We start from the raw sequence: 27,063 nt of genomic DNA, 5'->3' as shown, positions 1-27,063 counted from the left end.
CTGTCTTCGACTCGGGTCATGATCCCAGGGTCCTGGGATCAAGCCCTACATCGGGCTCCCTGCTCAGAGGGAAGCCTCCTTCTTCCTCTCCCATTCCCCCTGCTTGTATTCCCTCTCTCACTGTGTCTCTCTCTGTCAAATAAATAAATAAAATCCTTAAAAAAATACATAAAGGGAAAGTTAAGAGGAAGAAGGTGGTATACGGGCCCTGGGAAGAAAATAATTCACTTCAAAGTCACAGCTATTACATCTTCTCTTTATTTATTTATTTAAAGATTTTTTATTTATTTAACAGAGCAAGATCACAAGTAGGCAGAGAGGCAGGCAGAGAGAGGGGGAAAGAGGCTCTCTGCTGAGTAGAGATTCCCAATGTGGGGCTTGATCCCAGGATCCTGAGATCATGACCTGAGCCAAAGGCAGAGGCTCAACTCATTGAGCCATCCAGGCACTCTACATCTTCTTCTTCTTCTTCTTTTTAAAGATTTTATTTATTTATTTACAGACAGAGATCACAAGTAGACAGAGAGGCAGGCAGAGAGAGAGGAGAGAGGGGGAAGCAGGCTCCCTGCTGAGCAGAGAGCCCGATATGGGGCTCAATCCCTGGACCCTGAGATCATGACCTGAGCCAAAGGCAGAGGCTTTAACCCACTGAGCCACCCAGGCGCCCCCCACCCCCACCCACATCTTCTTTTTAAAACACACACACACAATTGGGAATATCAAGTAAATACTGCTTATAAAATGTTTTGTTAATTGGAAAGTTAAAAAAATTAAAGTTCTTCTGACTTTTCAGATATTGTTCTAAAAGTAATGATTCCTATGTATTGCTTACAGTAGTTTGTATGTGAAATATACTGAAAAGCAAAAAAAAAAAAAGCAAAAAAAACCTGTGAGTTTGGGTAATATTAACAAATTTGTGAAATAACTGAGAATTTGTTCCAGTCATTAACCTTGAATATTGAGGATTTAAAACGTCTTTGTTCCCATATTTTGGTCTTTAATTCTTTAGACATCTGTACAGATTTTATTTCTCATGTAGAGGGCAAAAACCATGCAAATGTCATCCTGGAAGTTTCTAGTAATTGTTGTCCTAGTTGCTCTGAGAAAGATTGACTATTAAAACTCTGATCTCATATTTTCCCCCCAATCAACTTGACCTGAATTTGACATTCTCTAAGAGCCAAGTAAATCAAGGTTATATATGTCTGTGATATATATTGTATATGCTGGGCAGCTGCATCTGACAACATTCTCTAAGAAGAAAAGATAATGTTGGTATCTTTATTTCAGACGTTAGGGTAACCTTTATCTTCTGTGGGGAAAAAATATTGAAAAGGCAATTTCGGTCACTAAGAACCCTCAATGGGAGTAAGGAATACCAGTCACTGGGTAGGATTCCAGCATAGACTTGTGACTCGATTAGATACAGAGCCTTGCTGCAAAGTTTGGAAACGTCGCATTTTCTGTAATCAAGGCGCGTACGATACAAGCTGAGAGGGGGTATTTTCCTACTCATCAGGTCTTCACCATAACTCTCTCCAAGTAATAGTCTTCCTTTTTGTTCCCTTTACAGTCTCCATTTCTACTACACGTATGAAAAAGATGATGGTTGGTGGACACAGCCGTGGCCTTCCCAACTTTGTCCCCGAAACTCACGTCGAGCTGCCTCCATCCCGCTCTTCCCCGCCGGCGTTGCTCTCTTACCTCGGTGCGGGACTCTCCGCCCCTTCGTGTTTCCCTCAGGCCCCGCCCCGCCCGCTGGTTGGCTGTGGGGTGGGAGGCTCGTTCCTGCCCTCGCCATTGGCCGCTCAGGGGGAGGTGCGTTTCCCGGCTCCCCATTGGTCGGCCCTGCGAGACAACTCTTCACAACCACCGAGCACTTGTCATTTCCGGGTAAGATGGCTGCAGTGCGTGTGCTGAGGACCTGGAGCCAGAATGCTGGGCGGCTGGTAAGGGGTTTGGGGCTGATTTGAGGTCGGGAAGGAATGATTTGTCGCCAGTGTTCCCGGAGAGGTGTGTTACTTTGTCGTCCGAGAGCCAGGCGGTCGGGGCACGTGGGATGGAGAAGTGGAAGGATGTATGCTACACGAAGGGCAGAGAAGGCGGCGAGCGGACCGGTCCAGAGACCCACTCCCTCCTTACCTGGCAGCGTTTCTGTCGCAACTCCGTCTCCTTCCAGCTTTATCTACACCCAGTGCCATCTAGCCTTTCACCCGATAGCCTTTCATTGGGCACCATCTAGGTGCTGGGCATTGTGATAAGCGCTGGGGATATGGAGATATATATTCATTCAGCATTTATTGAGCACCCACTGTGTGCCAGACATTGAGCACACGACCCCTGCCTCGGAGAACTTGCAGTCTAGAGGAACTCGGATAACTTACAGTCTAGAGGAAGAGACCCGTAAAGTAAACCGTAACAGCACGGGTCCTTGCCTCTGAGGAGCAGGGAGACTCGGGCTTCATTCTGTGGACCTGTGTTCCTCTCCTGTGTCTGTGCCACATATCTTTACAACTTTTTTGTCACCATAGCTGCGACCTACCTCCATCTACCCTGAAGTTTTCCCCTTTGAACAACCCTTTAGCACCAATCACCTGACATCCCGGTAAGCATAGTGTTTCGTCCTATTGGCATAGCGTTTTTCCTTCTGGGATCCCTTTTCCCTAAGGTCTTACAGTGGTCGATCCCTGAGCTTAGAAAATCTGTCAAGAGCCTGCTGTGTCCTAGGTCCTGTGCTAGGCACTGCGAAGCAAATGTGAATGAGAGAACCCTGCCGTCTCAGATTAATTACAGCCTTGGGGTGGAAGGCAGGGAAGAAAAAGTTACAAAGAATTAGGAGAGCTTGAGAAGTGCTATAATGGGACATTATAGAGTTACAGGAACACATAGGAGGGGTACTGGTGGGTCAGAGAGGAGTTCTAAAGGGATACTGTGTAACTTGAGATTTACACCGTGGTAGGTATTGGCCTCTCTTGAAAGTTCTCCTTGCTTGGCTTCTGTGACACCACTTCCCACTATTCTTCTTCCTAGATGTTTGGCCACTCCATCCCAATCTCCTGTTTTTCCTGCCTGACTTGTAAATATGTATTGGTGTTTGTAAGGGCTAGGACTTTGGCACTCTGCACTTCCCAAACTACTTCAGCCACTTCTTTCAAATTTAGTTGCTGTCTGTATGCTGATAATTCCTAAAGTTCCAGTCTTCAAACCAGCTCTACTCCAGACCCACATATATTCTGCTGTCCTGGAGATCTCCAGTTGCATACATAGTAGGTATTTTTTAGCTGTAAGAAATAAAAACCCAGCCAATAAATGGGAAATTAACTAACTATGCATCCCATAGCTAGATGGCAGCTGGCATTGGTTAAGTGGCTCATACTTATCAGGGTTGTCATTTCAACAATTCATGCGGCCTTTCCCTTATGGTTACAAGAGGGCCACTACAACTTCATATTCGAGGGAGGAAGGGGGAGGGGTGGTACCAGCCACACTTTGGCCAGGACTGTGTTACATGGCCACCGCTAGCCCAGGGGGTCTTGAAGGAATTAGCATTTAGCCATCTCACAGCATTTACCCTAATGCCTCAGGGGCACATCGGATTCTAGTTTCCAGAGCTAAACCCTTAGACCTGTTTCTCTTTTAATTCTAGCCTATACAACTTCAGAATTTAGTCATTATTCTCCACCTTTCCCCCAGCTGCAGCTTTCCTGGTCCTTCCTAATTGGACTTTCTGCCTCCAATTGGTGCCTCTCCAACCCATTCTCCATAGTGTAACCAGGGTGATCTTACAAAGTAAGATACACATTTGAGAATGTCATTTCCTTGCTTAAAACTGCCTCAAACAAAATGTCCAAAATCTAAAAGACTGTGAAGCAATTTATGATCTGGACCTTTCCAAATCTCTCAGGCTTCATCTCTTGCTGAAACCTACCCACCCCAACCCCCATTCTGACACTTGCCTCACCCTTGCCCCACACTGACTACATTGGAAATACAGTGAGCTTCAGTTAATTAAATACACTGCCTCTCTCAACTTCAGACTCCAGACCTTTGCACATGTATTTCCTCTGCTTTAAAGACTCTTGCTTTCTTTCCCTATGTCCTCATCTGTAATAACACCTCATGTCCTCGATTACTCCTACTCAGCCCTTAGGTCTTACTTCAAATTTGCTTTCTCTAAGTAGATTGGTTTCCTCCTTTGTGTTTGTTTTTAATACTCTGTTCTTCCCATTATAACACTATGTCATGATCAACTCTTTAACTGTCTTCCTTTGAAGGTATGGACTATACATTCCATGAGAGAAGGAATTCATCTATTTTGTTCTCTAATCCCAAGTGCCTAGCACAGAGTAGACACTCAATAAATATTTGTTGAACAACTCAGTAAAAAGTCTATTTTTTCCATCTGTTGTAAAGTATAAATAACAGGAGCTCTTTTTTTTTTTTTTAAAGATTTTATTTATTTATTTGATGGAGAGAAATCACAAGTAGATGGAGAGGCAGGCAGAGAGAGAGAGAGGGAAGCAGGCTCCCTGCTGAGCAGAGAGCCCGATGCGGGACTCGATCCCAGGACCCTGAGATCATGACCTGAGCCGAAGGCAGCGGCTTAACCCACTGAGCCACCCAGGCGCCCCAAATAACAGGAGCTCTTAATATGTGTAGTAGATCATTAACAAGGTCTTACTACGTTGTGTTTTATTCTCCCTTATTGCACTGAGCATTTGACTCTTGATGAATTTACCACTGAATTAACATTGAGCTTTTCTATTTTGTCTGTCTTCTTGTAATGAAGTGTAAGCAACTTGAATTTAGGGACTATGTTCTATAGCTTATTTAGCTTTGAATTCCCAAGCCCAGCACAATCCCTGTCTTTAGGAATGCTCAACAATTGCCTGTTTAATTATTATTTATTTCCTTGTTTGAATCTACTAAAACTTGGCTTCATTTCCTATTTTTTGCATTCTGTTTCTAGAAAAAAATGTCTTTTTAGTTTGACAAATTATTTTTTCTCCTTCTCCCTTCTGTTGCCTTTTTTTTTTTTTTTTATGATTTTATTTATTTATTTGTTTGACAGACCGAGATCACAAGTAGGCAGAGAGGCAGGCAGAGAGAGAGGGGGGAGGCCTGCTCCCTGCTGAGCAGAGAGACCCGATGCGGGACTCCATCGCAGGACCCGGGGATCATTACCCGAGCCGAAGGCAGAGGTTTCAACCTACTGAGCCATCCAGGCGCCCCTTCTGTTGCTTTTTTATCTTTCCATTCAGCAGCTTCACTAATTAGTCTAGTCTTCTCTTAGTCCGATTAGTCACTGTCACATAATGCCTGTTGTACTTATGTTGCTTTCTCCTTTTCCACCGTAAATCATTTCAGGAGCCTGGTAGTTCATGCCTCAAATACTGTAATAGTTTAACTTTTTCCTCTCTTACTTGGCTTTACCTGTTATAATCTAACCAATAAACTGCAACTATATTAATTTCTTAGTCCTTTTTCTTCAATAATCTGTAGTGTAGAAGTTCAGACTCCTTAGCCTGACCTTTATATTCAACAATAATTCGGTCCTCATTGAGCCACTTCCAACACTCCCCCCACCCTTTTTTTAAAAATTTCATTTGACAGAGCAGAGAGCATAAGCAGGAGGGGCAGTGGGGGGTGGGGTGGAGAGAAACAGACTCCCCACTGAGCAGGGAGCCTGTGGGGCTCTATCCCAAGACCCTGAGATCATAACCTGAACAGAAGGCAAATGCTTAATGACTGAGCCACCCAGGCACCCTGCAACACTTCCTTTTATAAATTTGATCAAGCCAAATCAAGCAACTCACTGCCTGAGGAGACAAGTTCTGTGCATTGCTGCTCTTTAATAATTAATACTTACTATACAAGGCCCACCACAACTCTTCCCCCGGAAGCCTTCCCAGATCAAGCCAACCTTAAAAAACCAAACTAAAACACAAAAAAACTCTCGGCTTAAGTTCCTCTAACACCTACTGCCTATACTTATTACAAAAAACTAGAGCATACATGTCCGTGCATGAATGTGTGTGTGTGTGTGTGTGTGTTTGTGTGTTTATTTGTTTCTGCTAGGTTATAAGTTCAAAGCAGGGATTATTTCTACTACATATAACAATGTGATGTGAGAGAAAGAGCCTCAGCTTCAGAGTCAAATTTTCTTGGTTTCAGAGCTGAATTTTGCTATTTGTGACCTTAGACAAAGCATTTAACCTCCTTGATCATTAGTTTCTCATGTGTTAAAGAGGGCTAATGTGCCCATTATTTCAGAAGGTAATTGTGAGATTAAAAAGAAGATGATGGATTTAAAGACCTTTAAAGTATCTGGCACATAGCAGGCATTCAGTAAATGTTTGCTAGTTCCTGCCTCCCTTGCCCGATTAGTCGTTCTTCAATAAAAGTTGCCATTGTTTAAAGTAGGACTTTCTAGTAGTTTAATTTTCTCTCAAGGTTTTTAAAAAAACCATTTCTTTATATCAAGGTGAACCCATATTCTTCAAAACCTCCATTTATTGCCCTAAATTAAAATTTATGAATGTCTGATGAAGTGGAGGTTGGTTTACACCTTTCATTCTGTTGTTGATTAAGAGCCAGGATTGTGGAAGTTGAAGGAGAAAGAAAGGACACAGAAAATGGGGGTTTGGGAAAGAGAATTCTTTCACTATCTGCTAAGTTTTAAGCTATCAATTTTCTTTAGGTTTTATGTTTCCCAAATGTTAATGTTAATAAAAATAAAATATATATTGTAAAGATTAGTTGCTTTACGATTATCTCTTAAGGTAAAACTAAGATGCATGATTTAAGATTATTTGTGTTTTAGGAAAGAGATCTTTAGTTTTTCTTTGCTTTCAGAAATCAGTAACAGCTTAGAAATTAAGGTGAAATATCACATAATAATTTAAATGTATTATTCGTGTTGGTAAACCAAATACTTGTTTTTATATTATTTGCTGTCAGAAAAAGAACAAAATTCTTGTTTATAAATACATATTATAATATGGCTATAGTACGTAACATAATATGTATTATAAAATAACTTTTGAATTTTAAGGGCTAATCACCACCAAAGGATAAAGTACATGATAATAAAGTAATTTTTTTTAATTAAAAGTAATTCCTACATTAATAAAAAAAATTGTGAATATATACCACTCTTCTCAAATACAGTAATGGGGTTCAAAATTTCTTTACATTATGTTTAAAAGTGTGATATAGTTAACCTGCTGTTAATAACATTGAAATGTTAACTTTCAAAATAAAATAGTCTACTTTTCAGACACATAGGTTCTAATATATCAAGTTGAATACATTAAGGTCAACTTATTTCTCTTGTATATTGTCTTGCATTATACTGAGATGTTATACAAAATGGTCACATCTAAAGAGTCATCTGTAAATTATAGTAAGAAAACCTTTCCCTATAGCACTACACATGTTTTCAATGTCTTTAGATGCCAACAGTCAGTTTTGAATTCTTTAGTAGTTTTATTTTGGGAAGTCTTTAGTGACACAACTGTACCTACAAACTCATGTGTTTGTACAAAATATATCGTTAAAATTTATTCACTTTCACAAGAAATTTTAAGCAAGGATCATAAGCATATAAACAGCTGTGACTTTAGGGATATAGTTTTACTAAGTAAAAGAACAAAAGAATGTTCCTGGGTGACAGGGTTTAAGTTCCTTTGATTTCTTGAACAGAAATACTTGAGAAATGACCAGTCTTAATAAACTTTATTTTCACTGATTCCAGGTTTGGGCCAGTTCAGATATTGGCCTGGATAATTTCATACTGTTTGTATTGTGATAATGACTGTTCTACTTTTAGAACAGACTTGAAATTCAGTATGTACTTACAGAGATAAGCCATCAAGAACATTTACAAAAGCTTTTACTTTTTTATTTTCTCATCTTTAGATTTGTGTTCGCTACTTTCAGACATGTACGAATGTTCATGTTTTGAAGCCAAAATATGTGTGTTTCTTTGGTTATCCTTCATTCAAGTATAGTCATCCACATCAGTTGCTGAAAACAACTGCTGGTAAGTATGATCTCAAAATAGATTGTATACAATAATGTTTTATATCATACTCAGAACTTTTTAAAAAGGTAATTAAAAACTTATCAAAGTAAAAAGAGTTAACCTTTTCATTCTAGCCCAGCCCTCCTCACTTTCCCTGAATCTATCCTTTTCTTACTTTCTTTTTTGTGTGCCCTGCCCCCATCCCTTTCATATCTTTACATAAATGCGTGTCTTCATAATGTTGGGAATGGGTTGTCTTGGGCCATCTGCTCTGTATCACCTGGCTCATCCGAGTGCAATAGTCAGGTAAATTGTTGACTTAGTAGATTATATCCTTATACTGTCACTGTATTACTGGTTGGATGAAGCACTTACCTCAGTCTGTTGTGTTAAGATTGTGTGATGACACTTTCACCAAGTGTTCCTAAATAGAAAGTTTCCTAACTTTTACCATTTAATTACCTTTCTCACATCTTTTTCTACCCTCAGTAAAGAACTTGAGGCTTTAAGTATTAGATTTGGCAAGGGCACTAAGATTTTTTTTGTCCTGATTTTCTATTTAGATCTCTGATAAAGAACCCTAGGCTTTTGTTACATCATTAAGCTTTTGACAGATACTTGTTGCCATAGTCTGTGCTAGCAATGAAAAATAGGGGGATTCCAGGCAGATCTAACCCCTGAGATCAAGTCTTTCCATGCCTTTTTATAGGTCATTCTCCATAATACCTTAAGATATATAAACCCTACCTTTGCCTTTTTTTTTTTTTTTAAGATTTTCATTTTTAAAAGTTGATCTTTTCTCTTTACTTCTTAGAGAAAATAGAGGACATTCAAGCAGAAACTCCCAACTTCTTGATCTAGTCTCTAAACACTTACCTTCAGCTTTGGGTTCTTCGTCTATCAATTACTAGCTGTGTAACTTTAAGCAAGTTACTTAATTCCTTTCTATTTCATCATCTGTAAAATTGGAGTAATCACTGTACCTAACTCATTGTGTCATTGTGAGAATAAATTCATTTAACACAAATACTTACTTATCACCTGCTGTCTTCCAAGGCACTGTTCTAGGTACTTGGGATACATTCTCTTCCTATATTCCCTAACTTGGTGAATACTTAAGAGAGAAACCTGGAACCTTCCTGATTCCTGTTTCACATCAAATTGATTACTGAGATCTGTTAATTTGACATCCTCATGATTCTTAAATCTGTCTTCTCTTTTTCAGACAGTTTTGAAAATATGTAAATATATTAAATTCTATACTTCTGTTTCGTCCGTGTAATAGCCTCCTAACTGCTTTCTCTGTCATCCCTTCCCCTACCCCATCCACCACATTCCTGCCAGGGAGATTCTTTCTAAAATTTATAGATTTAAAGTTACAAATCTGAAATTGCAGATGGTATTCCCTATTGGTTAATTATTGCTGACTAATAACCCTGCCCATGACTTTAGGCTTAAAGCAACAATGATTTATTATTTCTCAGGATTCTGGGAGTTACCCAGATGGTTCCTGTGCTGGTTTCACCCGAGCTCACTAATATGAGGATCCTCAGCTAGAGGATTATCTAGGCTGGAAGGTCCAAGATGGTCCCACATCCATGTCTGACAGTTGGTCCTGGTTTTTGGGTGGGGTGTCTCATTTCTTCTCTACTTGGCCTTTTATCCTTCAGTAGACTAGATCAGTTTCCTTACTCCAGGATCTCAAGGCAGTATTCCAAGAGGGAGATGGTAGAAGAAGCTGCGAGGTCCTGGCTCCAGAATTTGTACAGTTTCACTTCTGCTGTATTCTGTTGTCCAAGCAAGTAATAAGCCAGCGTAGATTTAAGTAGTGGTAAATTGGACTCTACATCTTATGGGAGCAACTGCAAAAAATGTGTGACCATATTTACTTACCACTGGCTCGTGATCACCTTCAGGGCAAATTTTCAGCAGCTCACCATGGCATAGCAAAGAAAGCCTTTTTCAATCTTGACTGATTTATTTATTTATTTATTTATTTGCCACATGTGCTATCTTCAGCCATGGAATTGTGTGTTATTCCCTAACCATGCTCTGTGCTATATTTCCATATTCTTCTTGCACATGCTATCCCTTGAATAATACTGTTTTGTATAGAGGTTCCATAATATATTTGTCATTTTTCAGTTACTTCAATTGGAATTATAGATCTTCATTTTAACTCTATGATAACTATTCTTTTTTTTTTTTTTTAAAGATTTTTTTTATTTATTTGACAGACAGAGATCACAAGTAGGCAGAGAGGCAAGCAGAGAGAGCGGGAAGCAGGATCCCCACCGAGCAGAAAGCCCAACGTGAGGCTTGATCCCTGGGATCATGACCTGAGCCGAAGGCAGAGGCTTTAACCCACTGAGCCACCCTAGGTGCCCCTATGATAACTATTCTTGAGTACAAATCTTTGTGTACCTCTCTTAATTATTATTTATTATTAATTATTTCCTCAGGGGGAAAAAGTCTTAAAAGCAGAATTGCTTATTGAGTCAAAGATGTGGACTTTTTTTTTTTTAAGGCTTTTGATATTTAACACCAAACTACTTTTTCAGAAAGGTTCCAGTTTTTACTTTGAGCAGCAGGCCATAAGAGGACCGAACTTACCAGAGAGGAAATAAGAGGTGCCTAATACCTCTATATCAGAAATGCACTTGTATTTCTTAACCATAAACTTACCTCCTCATATTTATTAAAGAAAATCTTAGGACTTGAATCAGCTTGTTGTGTATTTTGTAAGCAATTTTGATGAATTTTGATGAAGATAGAGGAGAACTCTTGAATCAGTTCAGAGCCACTTGTTATCCTGCAAAAGTGAGAGGATCCATATCTACTTCCTGTTGACCAGAAATACTTTTTCTGGGGAATAATTGCCATAAAGTATCACTTGGCACCTAGTTGTTAATAAGAGTGAAGTAGAAATTTAAAAAGGGATAAACAATGGAAATGAAGACGAGAGACAAAGATTTAATAAGTTGGCAGAACATGGTTTGGACAGATGAAAATTTTCCAAGTTTTCTATATATAGACCCATCTGATTGTTATCCACTAAGAATGAGTAGAGTTACTTGAAGTCAAAAGAGATCTAAGAGCAGGACAGTAAGGTTATTATAGTTTAATAGCAGAAAACAAGGAGATCCAGCTAGCTGGGCCTTCTATACCTTTGTAAGAGTGCATTCTTTTTCTTGAAAGTTGGAAAATGGAAGTGCTGTGGCCATTATCCATAGGTCTGTGATGCTGAGTAATTTATTTAAATCTTTGATGGTTATGAATGATGTTTATGCTTTCAAAAATTATTAAATACTTTTTTATCTGTAAAATGCAATAGGTTCTGCCTCTCATTTAGTTGTGAAAGCATCTATTAGGAATATATTATGTATTTAATGAGACCATTTCTCATTTGTCTTTGAAGCTCTGCAGGGGCAGATTGTTCAGTTCAAACTCTCAGACATCGGAGAAGGTATTAGAGAAGTAACTATTAAAGAATGGTAAGTTGGGGCATCTCTCTGGCTTGGTCAGTAGAGTATGTGATCTTGATCTCAGGTTTGGAAGTTCGAGCCCCATGCTGGGTGTAGAGATTACCTAAAAATAAAATCTTAAAAAAAAAAAAAGGTAAGTTATTCTGAAAAAGATTGTAAGTCAATGTAAAAATTAGTTGTTTGAAAATAAATATGAATTCTTTAAGTTGAGAAATTTCTTTCTGTAACAATGCTTTGTTTTAAAAGCATTAAGATAGTTTATGTTGCTAATATGTTGTTAACAGAATTCATCATACATCATGACATTTTATTTGATGTAATTTCTTAAGGATTATTTTTTATTCTTTTAAAAAAATTATTTCACTGCTCACTCCTCTATGAAAAAGGGAAATTACCTGTAAAAAATGTTAACTTGATATGACCATGTGTTTGAATGACATTTGTATATGAACTGTTTTTTTCCAGACTGTTTTAAAATCATGATATAGTCTAAGCTCTCTTTACTGAAAATGACCTCAGTAAAAATGTCTGTACATTTTACTCACTGTTCTCTGACAGTTGGCCTGTATTTTTAGGATAGGTTAAATATAATACTGAAAGATATTAATCAAAAAATAATTTTGCAAAGGTTCAGAGTTTTTTAAAAAAAAGCCTTGTAACAGGCTCCTACTGCTTTAATCATCCTTCTACCTCTTTTCCGTTTCCTTTTTGGAAATAAAAAAGAAACACCTCTGGGTAGTGAACTAATTTTTAAACGTGTCTAGGAGTAGCAGTGAAGATGAATAAATGGGTGCTCTTCTCCATAGTTTTATACCGTTGAAGATCCCTGTAAGAATCTGATTCAGCCACTTGTATATTCTTTCTCTGTAGCTCTCACTATTGTTACTTCGTAAATTAGAAAACAATAAGAATGTAATTGTGCCTTACCGTTACATCTCTAGTGGCATTGTGGGATTAAGGAAAGAGCAATAGCAAATTAGAAGAGCCTGACTCTGAAACTTATAAACCATCTTGCCTGGGATTCACTTGGTCTCTACTGAGCATTGATTCTTAATGTGTAAATTGGGGGAAACAGCACTTACTCTGCCATCTTACAAAGGTTTTTTGTTGTTGTTTTTGTTGTTTTTGTTTTTGTTTTTTTAGCAGGCTCCCCATGAGCAGGGGAAGCTAGATATTGGATCCCGGGACCCTGGGATCATGACCCGAGCCGAAGGCAGTGGCTTAACCAACTGAGCCACCCAGGCGCCCTCACAAAGGTTTTGAAAGGATCAAATAATATAATATATAGAGAATGCCTTTTAAATCTGCCAAGTATTATGTACATTTTTGCTCCTTTCTATCTTTTAGAAAAATAACTTCTTTCTAAGACAAACACTAGTCTTTGTAGATTCTAGTATTTTTTTTTTAATATTTCTTAATTCTACCTCTTATTAATTCTCTGGACACATATGTTTTGATATAGGGTTTTAAGGTTCTTGGAAAAGGAGATTATGTCATTCTTAATGAAAATTAATAGTTCATTAGATAAGAAACACATATTTGATTAAGGTTTTACAGAAGTTTTTAAAGAAATATTAAGAGCTTTCTTAAATTCTGTGTGCTTTTTCTCTAACTTAATATCTATAAATCTCAATTCAAGGGGAAATAATATATATTGTAAAGCAGTTCGGGGCACCTGGGTGGCTCAGTAAGTTGTGGCTGGCTCTTGATCTTGGCTCAGGCCTTGATCTCATGGTTGTGAGTTTGAGCCCCACATTGGGCTTTTTTTTTTTTAAGTCTACTTAAAAAAAGTATATGCATATATAATTACATATAAACACACACACTCTCTCTATATATACAACATGTATTTATGTATACACTCTATATATAATATTATGTGATATATGTAGTATGTATTACTATATGGTAATATATAGATACACATTCTATATATATATACACACACACATACATTATATGTATATAATGTAGATTGGTAAAATGTTCAAAAGTAGAATCGTGTGCTGTACAGCAAGAATAGAAATTTGAATGTGTAAGGAAGCATGATTTCACAGAAGGTGTTGTTTTCGTGTAAGTGGCAGTAAAACCTTATCCTTAGAATTTGTAGCAGCAAATAAATGGGTAAAGAAGAAAAATACTTCAATTTCAAAAAGGCTTTGACAGATTTCCAAAACAAAAGTTTGGATTATATATTTGCTTTTGCTTTAAAGTCAGTTTTGTCTGATAGTAATACAGCTACTCCAGCTTTCTTTTGGTTACTGTTTGCATGATTTTGTGTGTGTGTGTGTGTGTGTGTGTTATGTATTTTGCACGTGTTGTGACCATATAATTGTGAGTTTATCTCTGGATTTTCTGTTTTGTTCTATTGATCAACATGTCTGTTTTTGTGCCAGTACCATACTGTTTTGATTGTTACGGCTTTGTAATATAACTTGAAGTCTGGAATTTTGATCCCTCCGGCTTTGCTTCTCTTTCTCAACATTGCTTTGGCTATTTGCGGTCTTTTGTGATCCCATACAAATTTTAGGATTGTTTGTTCTACCTCTGTGAAAAATGCTGTTGGTATTTTGATAGGGATTACATTAAATGTGTAGATTGCTTTAGTAAAAAAAAAAGTAGACTTTTTAAAAAAGATTATTTATTTATTTATTTGACAGAGAGAGATCATAAGTGGACAGAGAGGCAGGCAGAGAGAGGGGCGAAGAGAGCCTGATGCAGGCTTGATCCCAAGACCCTGAGATCATGACCTGAGCCGAAGGCAGAGGCTTAACCCTCTGAGCGACCCAGGTGCCGTAGTAGTATAGACATTTTTAATCATATTTGTTTTTCCAATCCATGAGCTGGAATATCTTTGCATTTCTTTGTATCATCTTCAGTTTCTTTCATCAGTGTTTTATTTTTTTCAGAGTACAAGTCTTTCTCTTCTCTCTGGTTAGGTTTATTCCTAGATATCTTCTTATTTTTGGTGCATTTGTAAATGGGTTTGTTTTCTTAATTTCTCTTTGTGCTGCTTCTATAGTGATGTATCAAAATGAAACAGATTTCTGTACATTGATTTTGTATCCTGCAGCTTTACTTAATTCATTTAGCAGTTTTAGTAGTTTTTTGGTGGACTCTTTCGGGTTTTCTATATAATATGTCACCTGCAAAAAGTGGAAGTTTTGCTTCTTCTTTACCAGTTTGGATGCCTTTTATTTTTGTTGTTGTCTTATTGCTGAGGCGAGTACTTGTAGTACAATGTTGAATAAAAGTGAAGAAAGTGGACATCATATCTTATTCCCGACCTTAGGGAAAGTCTCAGTTTTTCCTCATTCAGGATGATGTTAGCTGTGGGTTTTTCATATATGGCCTTTATTATGTTGAGTTATGTTCCCTCTAAACCTACTTTGTTGAGGGTTTTAATCATGAATAGATACTGTATGTTGTAAGATGCTTTTTATATGTCTATTGAAATGATCATATGATTCTTATCCTCTTATTGATGTGATGTATCGATAAGACTTCTGTTTGTTGGGAGTTTTTTCCACTACTGATTCGATTTCTTTGCTGGTTCTCTCTCTACTCAAAATTTCAATTTCTTCTGATTCAGTTTTGGTAGTTTATATGTTTCTAGTAATATATCCATTACTTCCAGTTGTCCAATTTGTTGGCAGATAGTTTTTATAGTAATCCCTTACAATTGTTTGTGTTTTTGTGGTGATGGTGGTTGATTCTCCTCTTTCATTTGTGATTTTATCTATTTGAGTTCTTTTTCTTTTTTCCTTGATAAGTCTGTCTAGAGGTTTATCAATTTTATTGATTTTTCCAAAGAACCAGGTCCTGGTTTCATTGATCTGTTCTATTGTTTTTAAAATTTCTTTTATCATTTATTTCTGCCCTAATCTTGTTTATTTCCTTCCTGCTACTTTTAGGTTTTGGTTTTTGTTCTTTTTTCTAGCTTTTTTGGATATAAGAGTAGATTGTTTATTTGAGATTTTTCTTGCTTCTTGAGGTAGGCCAAATTGCTGTAAACTTCCCTTTTAGAACTTCTTTTGTGGACCTTATGTTTTCATTTTCACTTGTTTCTATGTACTTTTAAAATTTTCTCTTTTTATTTCCTGTTTGACCCATTCTTGCTTATTAGCATGTTATTTAACCTCACTGTATTTGTGAGCTTTCCAAATTTTTTCTTGTGGTTGATTTCTAGTTTAATAACATTGTGATAGGAAAAGATGCATCGTATGACTTTAGTCTTCCTGAATTTGTCAAGGATTGTTTTGTTGCTTAATATGTGATCTATTCTGGAGAATGTTGCATATATGCCTGAAAAGAGTGCATGTTCTCCTGTTTTATGCTGGAATGTTCTGAATATATCTATTAAATCCATCTGGTCCAGAGTGTCTTTCAAAGTCATTGTTTCCTTGTTGATTTTCTGTTTTAAATGAGCTGTCCATTGATGTAAGTGGGGTATTAAAGTGCTCTTTTATTACTGTATTATATATTGGGTCCTTTATTTTTGTTATTAGCTATTTTATGTATTTGGGTCCTCCCATGTTGGGTGCATAAATATTTACAATTATATCTTCTTGTTGGATTGTCCCCTTTCTTATTATATAATGTCCTTATTTGTCTCTTTCTTTTCTTTTCTTTCTTTCTTTTTTTTTGTTTAAAGATTTTATTTATTTATTTGACAGACAGAGATCACAAGCAGGCAGAGAGGCAGGCAGAGAGAGGGGGGGAAGCAGGCTCCCTGCTGAGCAGAGACCCTGATATGGGGCTTGATCCCAGGACCTGAGATCATGACCTGAGCCAAAGGCAGAAGCTTTAACCCACTGAGCCACCCAGGCGCCCCTCTTTTTTTTTTTTTTTTTTTAAATTAAAGATTCTATTTATTTGTTTATTTTAGAGAAAGAGAACATGAGCTGAGGGAGGAACAGAGGAAGTGGGGGAAAAAAATCTCAAGAAGATTCCATGCTGAGCATGGAGCCTGATATAGGGCTGGATCTCATGACCCTGAGATCAAGACCCAAGCCAAAATCAAGAGTCAGGAGCTCAACCAACTGAGAGACCCAGGTGCCCCATACTCGGCTTTCTTTTGACATCCATTTGTATGATAGATGTTTCTCCATCCCCACTTTCAATCTGCAGGTGTCTTTAGGTCTAAAATGAGTTTCTTGTAAACAGCATATAGATGGGTCTTGTTTTTTGATTTTTGTTTTTTATCCATTCTGTCTCCCTGTGTCTTTTGATTGGGATTTTTAATCCATTTATATTCCAAGTAATTATTGATATGTATTTTTCACTATTTTATTACCTGTTTTGTGGTTGTTTCTGAAGAATTTTCCTGTCTTTCTTTCATGGTTTTCTGGTTTTGTTGAGTCATATATTTAGATTTCTGCCTCTATATTCTTTGCATATTTATTAGTGGATTTTGGTTTGTTGTTACCATTAGGTTTATATATAACTTCTTCTGCATATAGCAGTGTAAATTAAGTTGATGGCCATGTAAGTTTGAGCACATTCTTCTCTCCTCCCCATGTTTTAGGTATATATTGTCATATTTTACATCCTTCTATTTGTGAATTCTTTGACTTATTTTTTACAGGAATAGTCATTTTTACTGCTCTTGTGTTTCCTACCATCATACTGTCACTCTCAGTCTCTCCTTTCCACTCAGAGTCTCTTTTAATGTTTCTTGCAAGGCTGGTTTAGTGGCCATGAACTCCTTTAGTACGTTTGTCTGAGAAATTCCTTATCTTTCCTTCTATTCTGAATGATAGACTTGATCACTAGAGCATTGTTGTCTGCATTTTTTTTTTCCATTTAGCACTTCAAATATGTCATGTCAATCCCTTCTGGCTTTGAAAGTTTCTGCTGAAAAATCTCTTGATAGCCTTATGTGGTTTTTCTTGTATGTTGCTGTTTTCTTTTGTCTTTCTGCTTTTAAATTTTCTTTAACACCGTATTTTGCCAATGTGATTACAATGTCTTGGTGTAGATCTGCTTTTGTCAGTTTTGATGGGGGCTCTCTGTGCCTACTAGATCTAGATATCTGTTTCCTTCCCCAGATTAGAGACGTTTTCAGCTATTATTTCTTCAAATAAAGTTTCTATCCCCATTTTCTCTCTCTTTTGGGACTCCTATAATATTTTTTATCTCCATAAGGGTCTTACTAATGTCTTCTACTCTCTTTTCAAGTTTAAGGAGTATTTTATGATTATTACTTGAAATACTCCATCAGGAATATTACTTATATCTCTTCCACTTAGATCTCCAGCCATGGCCTATTCTTTCATTTGGATCAAATTTCTCTTGTCTTCTCATTTTGTTTAAGTCTCTGTGCCTGTTTCTTTGTGTTTAGAAACATGTTCTTAAAGGTAATAGCCTTATAAAGAAGAGGTCCTCTAGTATCCTAGTGCCCTGCCATGTAGTGTCCCCTGTTCCCCAGAGCCTGGCACTTATAGGAGTGTCTCCAGTGTGTGTTGCATGTGCTCTGCTGTTTTATCCTGGCCACTTTATCCTTTAGGCCTGTTGTCTGCAGAGGATGCCTTGGCCTGTTGTGGGCAGTATTTGGTCCCTGGCCTGATTGTGGTGTGTTTTAATTAGGTGTGCTCTGGTCTTCTTGTCAAATGAGACCTGTTGCCACCGCTGTCAGAACCAAGGCTCCACAAAACTCCCAGATTGGGAGATACAGCATTGGCAGGGTTTTGGACCAGTCTTTTGGGGGAGGGGACCCACCTTGCTGGGACTGAGGCAGTGTGGCCAGGAAGGGTGCTTCCACTGGAGCATGGGGTGCAGGGGATGGTGGGACTTGGTGTAAACATGCTAAATAGTATGTGTCAGCCCCACACAGCTTCCTGTAGGTAGACCTGTGCTTTTGCTGAAGGGTAGGGGAGGGAAATTGTACCTCCCAGTTCTTTTGTTTCTGAAGGATTCTCTCTGTGAATGCTGCCTCTCTGGGATGTCCTCTGAGATAAACAAATAACCTTCTCACCTTGTGATCCAGGATGTTTTTGAGGTCACTGTTTCCATGCTGTATATCTGCAGGCTATTTGCCTAGTCTTCTTTCCAATGTCTTCAGGCTCTATCTGAGCCAAGTCCACTGACCTTGAAAGCTCTAGGCTTTAAGCCCTGCTGTTTGCAAGAACTCCTGAAATTCAGCCAATTCCAAGCCAATTACTATTGCAATTAGTTTTCCCCGTGCACTCCCCTGTGTGTTAGTTTGTCTCTCACCCTTCTCTGCCACCAGTTACCTACCTCGCAACTGCAGCTGCCAGTCTGTTTCTCTCCTAAACCATGTCTCTGCACATCCTACATTCATTGATGTGACCTCTTCTCTACCTTTAGTTGTGGAGTTTGTTCTGCCAGCCTTAAGACTGATTTCTTAAGGTATGATTTCTTAAGGGTATGTAGGATGATATGGGAGTTGTCTAGTTATATTTGTGGGATGAGAGGTGAGCCTTGGGTCCTCCTGCTCTGCCACCATCTTTCCCTCCTGCATGATATATTTTTTTGCATCCTTTTAACTTATTTGTGTCTCATAGATAGTATATAGTGGAATCATTTTTTGAAATCCATTTTTCCAACTATGCCTTTTATTGGCATGTTTAAGCCATTTATATTTAATATAATAGATAAAGTAAAATTCATGTCTGCCATTTTGCTATTTGTTTTCTATGTTTTATGTGGTTTTTTTTCATATATTTCTCCCATTAGTGCCTCTTGTTGTGATAAATAGCTATTTCTACCATACCATTTTCATTTCCTTGTATATATATATCAATATATATATATATATATACATATATTTAGTTACTTTCTTAGTGGCTGCCCTGTGGTTTAATAAAAAACAATGTAGTTTGGATTAATATCAACTTAGTTTCTATAGTACATTAAAAACGTTGCTCCAATATAGCTTCTTCCCTTCTCCCCTCCTTTTTTGCTGTTATCATCATATGTATTACCTGTTTTAAAATTATAAGCCCATCAATAGTTTTTAAAGTATTGCTTTATGCACTTGTTTTGTAAATCAGATAGAATTAAAAAGCTGTACAAAGAAAATTTAGTGTCTTGGGGCACCTGGATGGCTCAGTGGGTTAAAGCCTCTGCCTTCGGCTCAGGTCGTGATCCCAGGGTCCTGGGATTGAGCCCCGCTTCAGGCTCTCTGCTCAGCAGGGAGCCTGCTTCCCTTCCTCTCTCTCTGCCTACTTGTGATCTCTCTCTGTCAAATAAATAAATAAAATCTTTAAAAAATATATATAGTGTCTTGTATATTTACCTATGTAGTTAATCTTTATTAGTATTCTTTATATCTTCATGTGGATTTGAGTAGCTGTCTATTGTCCTTTTATTTCAGCTTGAAGGACTCCTTTTAGCATTTTTTGTAAGGCAGGTTGCTAGTAAAAATACTATTTTAAGTTATTTGAGAATGTATTTATTTCTCCTTCATTTTTTGAAGCACAGTTTTGTTAGATATAAGATCCTTGACTGACAGTCTTTCTTCTTCTTCTTCTTCTTTTTTTTTTTAAGATTTTATTTATTTGTCAGAGAGAGAGTACACAAGCAGGGGGAGCAGCAGGCAGAGAGAGAAGCAGGCTCCCTGCTGAGCAAGGAGCCCAATGTGGATCTCCATCCCAGGACCCCAAGATCCTGACCTGAGCTAAAGGCAGATGCAGCCAGTTGAGCCACTCAGACATCCCCAGTCTTTCTTTTCTTTCAGCACATTGAATGTGCATTCATTGCCTTTTGGCCTCCATGGTTTCCGACTAGAAACCATCTGTTAGTCTTGAAAGGGTTCCTATAGTTGATGAGTGATTTTTCTTTTGCTGATTTTAAGATTTTCTCATTGTCTTTCAGCAGTTTGATTATGAAGTGTCTAGGTGTGGCTCTTTTGAATTTATCCTATTTGAACTTTGTTGAGTTTCTTACATAGGTACATTAATGTTTTCTTCAAGTTTAGGAAGTTTTTAGCCATTATTTCTTCAAAGATTTTATCTCTTTATTGATAGTCTATATTTAGTGAGGCATCATTTTCTCCTGTTCCCTTTAATTGTTTAGATATGGTTTCTTTTAGTACTTTGAATATTTAATTGCTGATTTAACTTTTATTAAAGTTAATTAATAACATTAATTATTATTAATTAACATCTGGACATCCTCAGGGATGGTTTCCATTGACTGCTTTTTTTCTCTACACGGGCCATACTTTGTGTTTCTTTACATGTCTTGTAATTTTTTGTTGAAAACTGGATATTTTACATAAAATAATGTGGCAGATATGTGGTAGGATATATGGACATCTTATTACCCAGGTCTTCCTTTTAAGAACCTCTGTTTGCCCTTTTATCATTGCCTCAGCTAGCCACAATTTTCAATTGCTGTGGACTGTGTTCAGCAAACACCCTGAGGGAACTGAGTCATGTCAAACAAGAATGAGCTCTGTGAATGGATTTTTCCCAGAGAGCTGTCCAACATGTCAAATAGGGACAGTTCTCTGGGAGCATAGCTTTTTGTGAAACTCCAAACTTGGGTCTGCCCTTGCTATAACATAAGGCTGCTGATTTTCAAGACTAATGCTGAGCTGGAAGAGAAAAGGAGAATAGGAGTTAAAATAATAAAACTAGGGTGCACCTGGGTGGCTCAGTCACATCTGCCTTAAGCTCAGGTCATGATCTCAGGTCGGGGTCCTGGGATCGAGCCCCATGTTGGGCTTCCTGTTCACTGGTGAGTCTGATTCTCTCTCTCCCTCTCCCTCTGCCTTTCCCCTTGCTTGTGCTTGCTCTTTCATGCTATCTCTCAAATAATAAATAAAATCTTTTTTAAAAAAGATAAAGCCAGCTATTTTTAATGAGATTCAGCCACTTTTCCTAAATAGGTCTTTCTTGATTATTGCCCTTTTGTAATTTCTAGAATTCTGAAAAAGTCCATTTTTAGTAACTTTTGCTGGTATACTTGTATTTATAGAGGAGCAGAGTTCCAGAGGGACATAGTCCACCATTCTAGAAGTTTAAGTCTACTATATGTGCTTTTAAACCTAGTTTCTGTGTCATGGGTGATGTTTTACTATGGACTGAGAACTGGCTAAGATAAGAAAACAAGGAGTAAGAAGGACTGAACAATTATCTCAATGAAGAATTGGTGATAGTCAGAAATGTGCCAGATACATGAAGAATGGTATAAGAATCAAAATCATATGATGCATTTCAGATTTGGTTCCATTCATCCTAGTCTGTTTGCTAAGAGTATCTAGAAGACCCTGAGGCACTCGGATGACTCAGTCAGTTAAGTGTGTGTCTTCAGTTTAGGTCATGGTCCTGGTGGGACTGAACCCCACATCAGGCTCCCCGCTCACTGGGGAGCCTGCTTCTTCCTCTCCTTATGCCTGCCACTCCCCGTGCTTGTGCTGTCTCTCTGTCAAATGAATAAATAAAATTTTTGGGAAAAAAAAAGAATATCTAGAAGAGACATACAAAGCATACCTAAGATGATTAAGGAGAAAAAGAGACTCATATAAAAGAACAGATTTAAAAATTCTAGAAGGAAAGACTGAGAGAACTCAATCCAAAATTCATGAAATTACAAAGAATATGCATTAGGGATATCTATTTTTGGACTTAATTGTAGAATAATAGACAAACCTTAAAGTTTGATGAAGGCTAATATAATAAAAGGAAATAACATTTTAAAAACACGTTTTTAGAATTACTTCCAAGACATGGGTGAGGCATCACACCTGAAAGTGTAATTAAATTTTTGGATTATATATCTATCAATGGCTTTTAAATTTTTAGTATTTCTTGAGGATACAGCAAAGAGACCCCTTTATAGTCTTTTTCTGACATTTTTTGGTACACTCTCTGGGACTAAATGACGTAGTGGATAGATACTGACCTAATTCAGTGTAGCATTTACATTGTTAGAATGATTAGTATTATATACTTATAATTATTCATGTAAAAGTGTTTTGTGTCTTTTTCTTTTAGGTATGTAAAAGAAGGAGATACAGTGTCTCAATTTGATAGCATCTGTGAAGTTCAAAGCGATAAAGCTTCTGTTACTATCACTAGTCGTTATGATGGAGTCATTAAAAAACTGTATTATAATCTAGACGATATTGCCTATGTGGGAAAGCCATTAGTAGACATAGAAACGGAAGCTTTAAAAGGTATTGTAAACATGTTCATCTATTTTGCCAAATTGATTACTGCTGTCCTTTTGTTATGGGTGCTAATTAAAAGAGATGTTTACTTTTAATAACTTACAGAATTTAATTTGGTGGTTTAAAAGCTGAAATTAGGAAAACAGAAAAGGTCCTCTGTGATGAATGATTATCTTCTGACCAGTTACCATATTAGAAACATATACATTAACACTTAATTTATCTGGAGGCCTGCCTTCTATGATCTTCAGTGTTCAAAAGAATCAACAGTCTTTCTCAGGAATTAAAGATTCAGGCCTTGAATCCTAGTCACTAATGACAAAAACTGGAATATGTGAAAGATTAAATGTAACAGTGAGATCATTTAGTTTGCCACTGATTCAAAAACAAAAACACTTTCTTGGGGTGTCTGACTGAGCCAATCAGTGGAGCATGCAACTCTTGATCTTGATCTTGGGATTGTGAGTTTGACTCCATGTTGGGGGTAGAAATTACTTTAAAAATTTTTTAAATTAAATATTCAAAAAAAAGAGCCCATACTCTCATTGGCAATTATGGTTATGAAAGCCAAACTTCTTGAAGAGAACTGGAAGAGAAAAGAAGGAAAATCGTAACGAAAAGTGAAGAGACTAGCATTCAGAAGAAGCAGTGACCGTGGGACTTAGAAGCAGTAGATGTCCTGACAAAAGTGAATCCGTTGTGACAGTGTTGCAGAGGAAAACTCAAACAGTGGGCTCTCCCAGTGGTGGGAGACAGCTGTCTACCTCAGAAATTCCTTATGGCATTGTTGTGATACAGTAAAGTTATGTCATCTAGGAAACAGCTTGGCCATCAGGGATTGGCTGGGGGGGCAGGGGGAGGCATGTGTGTGGCGTAAATTTTGTGATGCAACCCTAAGCCAGCAATCTATCTGGGAAGGGCTGAAATAGACATCAGAAAGAAGTCTGAATTATGGTGGCTGGTTGACTCATAGTTCTGCAGACTGTATCATTAATAACAACAGCAACTAATATCACAGTCATACTTCACAGTTTATAAAGTTTCACTATTTACTTTATCCTTACTTGTGAAGTATTTCAGTTTAACAGATGAAGAAACGAAACGCAGCCTATAAAGGTTGAGCGATTTGCCCAATGGTCAGTGACAGAGCCAGATTTAGAACTTGATCGCCTGTCTTTGTCCAGAATATTTTACACTATGACATGCTGCCTCCAAAAGTTGGAAGATGGCCTATTAAAGCCTTCTTATATATAAAATGCAGAAAACCAAAAATAAGAAAATGAAAACCTTCCTGCTACTCAGAACCACTCTTAACACATTAGTGTATATCATTCCAGATGTTTTTCTAAGCACACACACATGCTTTGAAGTAGTTTTTTGTTTTTTGTTTTTTTTTTAACCAAAGTAATGTATTATGCTTCCTGTATTCTAATCTGTTTGCTTAACTAGGTCTGTGTTTTCATGACAATACATTTTCATTTCATCTGATACTCAGACTATTTAAGTTTCCCCAGTTGCCCCCAAATACCCTTGAAATTTCACTGGTTTGTTCAAACTGAGGTCCAATAGGGGACTAGACATGGCCCATGGTCTCTTTTCATGTGACTCATACTCTTTCCCATTTTGTTTCGTGACACTGACTTGTGGACAGGACTATGCCATTTGTTTTGCAAAATGTCACGTCTTTATGGGATTTGTCTTTTCTTGCTTCACTACATATGGCACTATATAGATAATTCATAATCATTTGAGTGTCCTTGCCTAAATTAACAATTTCTTTAGGGGTTGTAGAATGATGATTTTTTGATTCTGTCATTCTTTTTACATTATTAGCTAGCATTATTCTGTGAAGTGGAGCTTCACCCTCAATCAGTTGGGTCTGTTAGTTACTCTGAAATACAGTTTCTATGAGAAGGACAGAATAAATGCTTCTTTTCCCTTACCAAGGGGTTGCTTTTAATAGTGATATTAAATTTCTAATTTTCTCTTTGTGTGTATTCAATTGATTTGCTGTGTTTAATCTATTATAATCATTCATTTTCATGCTGAAATTGTAATAGAAGAGACTCTTTCAGGGTGGCTCCTGTGTATTCTCTTTTTTTTTTTTTTTTTAAGATTTTATTTATTTATTTGACAGAGAGACACAGTAAGAGAGGGAACACAGGCAGGGGGAATGGGAGAGAAAGAAGTAGTCCTCCTACCAAGCAGGGAGCCCAATGAGGGACTCGATCCCAGGATCCTGGGATCATGACCTGAGCTGAAGGCAGCTGCTCAACCGACTGAGCCACCCAGGCGCCCCTCCTGTGTGTTCTTTTAACATGACCTCTGGCACAAGAAGATGATTGGGGCTAACTGTGTACATTTCCTATCTGAGATCTGGAAATTACCCATTTCTTCAGGGTTCTTGTTCCTTTTAATGTGAAATGGACAAGAGATCATAATCTATGTAGTAGGGGTGATTCCTATATTGAAAGGCATGATTTAGGACTATTAAAAACAAAAAAGAATTTACCTTTTAAAATTACCTGAAACATAAAATTATTTTGATGGATCAGTGACTTTTTATTGTTGTTATTATTCACATAGGATGTGAAAATGCAATAGGGTTATACTCTTTGCACAGAGAGTGCTGAATCCTAACCACTAGACCACCAGGGAGCATCAGTCTGGGCACAAACTGAACAACAAAGATGCTGAACACTATTGCGAGTGTTATTAAATTAGAACACCCAGTCTAGACTAGATTAGATACTAATCTAGGCCATCCAAAAAAATGAATCATTTATATGAACAAATAAACAGTTGAGATTTATGGGTTTTTTTATTATTTGGCTTTAGAGTTTGTTTTGACATTTCTGATGGGATTCAACTTTATAAGTCTTGTTATATAGCAAAATACAAAGTCATAGAACTGTTTCAGAGTAGGGGTGTTTTTTCTAGAGAATTGTTTCATAAAAAATCATCTCCTTTATAGCATGAATGAATCTCAAAAAATTATGCTGAGTGAAAGAAACCAGATGAAAAAGAGAACATGCAGTATGATCTATGTACATAAAATTTTAGAAAATGCAAACTAATGCATAAAGACCGAAAACTGATTAGTGGTTGCCTGGATAAGGAATCTCTTGTGGGTGGGGTGGGTGTGTTCTTTATCTTTATTGTGGTAATGGTATATGGGTATATATATATATATATATATATATATATATATCAGATTTATCAATTTTTATGTATGTGCAGTTTATTTTATATCTGTAAAAAATGAGATTGTGTAGGTTATGTTCAGAATAAAAATTATCCATTAATACTCCTCATAGAGAACTGATCATTTGCTCACTGTTGTGTTTTGTTTGCTAGTAGAGTGTAATCTGAACAGTTATCTTGCATAGTGGTTTTATTTTGCATATGTCCTTTTTGCTCTTATATTTATGTTGTGTTTTTTTACTCTAAGAATAAACTATGAATCATAACCTATATATAAGCAAACCTATAGAACAGAAGATTAAATTTAATGAGATTTATATATGCTTCTCTTTAATTTTAGAAGTGGGAAAGATTTCTAAATATTTTGTGTACCTTTTCTCAAGCAAGAATTTGTAGTAATATTCAACTTGTTTATATTGCTTTTGCTTTAGTGCTAGTAAAACCAATTATACTATAAATAGAAAATGACCAAACAAAAAGTCTTTTATAGGTATAAGATACATTATTTCCATTTTACAGGTGGAAAATAATTATAGCATAGAACTACCAAGGGTATAAGGGTATAAGAGATCAAATTTAGACATCTTAATAGTAGTACTGGAAATTAATCCTGTCTTCCAATGCTTGTTTAAATGATATTCTGTGGTACTGTCTTTTGGAACATGGTGGTAGTATCTACTTTTCAAGGCGGGCGTATCAGGATAATTCTGAGAAGGGAAACTCTATTTGTGATGTCCAGGTCCTGTCTATGAGTGCTTTGACTGTAGACAGACCTTTACTTGAAAAGAGCTTACTGGTCTCACTTATGCCTCTTTGTATGTGTGACATTTAGAAGGCATATACTGTTGTGCTTGCTTCAGCAGCACATATACTACAAGGCATATACTATTAAAAATATATATAAGTTGAAATCCAATTATTTAATATTATCAAGATTCTATCAGAGCTATTCCATGTCTCAGTGTTGTCAGCTGTAAACTCAGTTTTAAGTATAATGCCATGCATTCTTTTTACAGCTAATCTGGCTTTCTCTAGTCTCTATTTAACAAAGGAAGATGGCTCCTCACATTTTTAAATAAGTGAAGTTTCTTATATCAACTTAGGAAATATTTTTAGGGGAACCATTAATTTTCTTTTTTTAAAATTTTATATATTTTAATCCTTTTAGTGAGGGTATTGAGTATAGCCTAGAATCTTTTTTGATTACA

At 37.0% G+C, this 27,063-nt stretch overlaps 1 protein-coding gene across 1 annotated transcript in view; it reads left to right on the top strand.

The window, feature by feature from the left end:
• Positions 1 to 1,870: 1,870 nt before the first annotated feature.
• DBT (dihydrolipoamide branched chain transacylase E2) overlaps positions 1,871 to 27,063 on the top strand; it is a 54,089-nt gene continuing 28,896 nt past the window's right edge. Inside the window, exons 1-4 of the mRNA XM_044238762.1 lie at positions 1,871 to 1,949; positions 7,921 to 8,044; positions 11,445 to 11,520; positions 22,476 to 22,657. Of these exons, the coding sequence (XP_044094697.1) occupies positions 1,899 to 1,949; positions 7,921 to 8,044; positions 11,445 to 11,520; positions 22,476 to 22,657 (433 nt within the window). The 5' untranslated portion in view covers positions 1,871 to 1,898. The remainder of the gene's footprint in view (positions 1,950 to 7,920; positions 8,045 to 11,444; positions 11,521 to 22,475; positions 22,658 to 27,063) is intronic.

Source organism: Neovison vison, chromosome 2 (assembly GCF_020171115.1).
Source record: "Neovison vison isolate M4711 chromosome 2, ASM_NN_V1, whole genome shotgun sequence".
In the NCBI taxonomy this organism is placed as follows: Eukaryota; Metazoa; Chordata; class Mammalia; order Carnivora; family Mustelidae; genus Neogale; species Neogale vison.
Note: the sequence above shows the minus strand (reverse complement) of the source record. Positions and strands in the feature narration are given on the sequence as shown.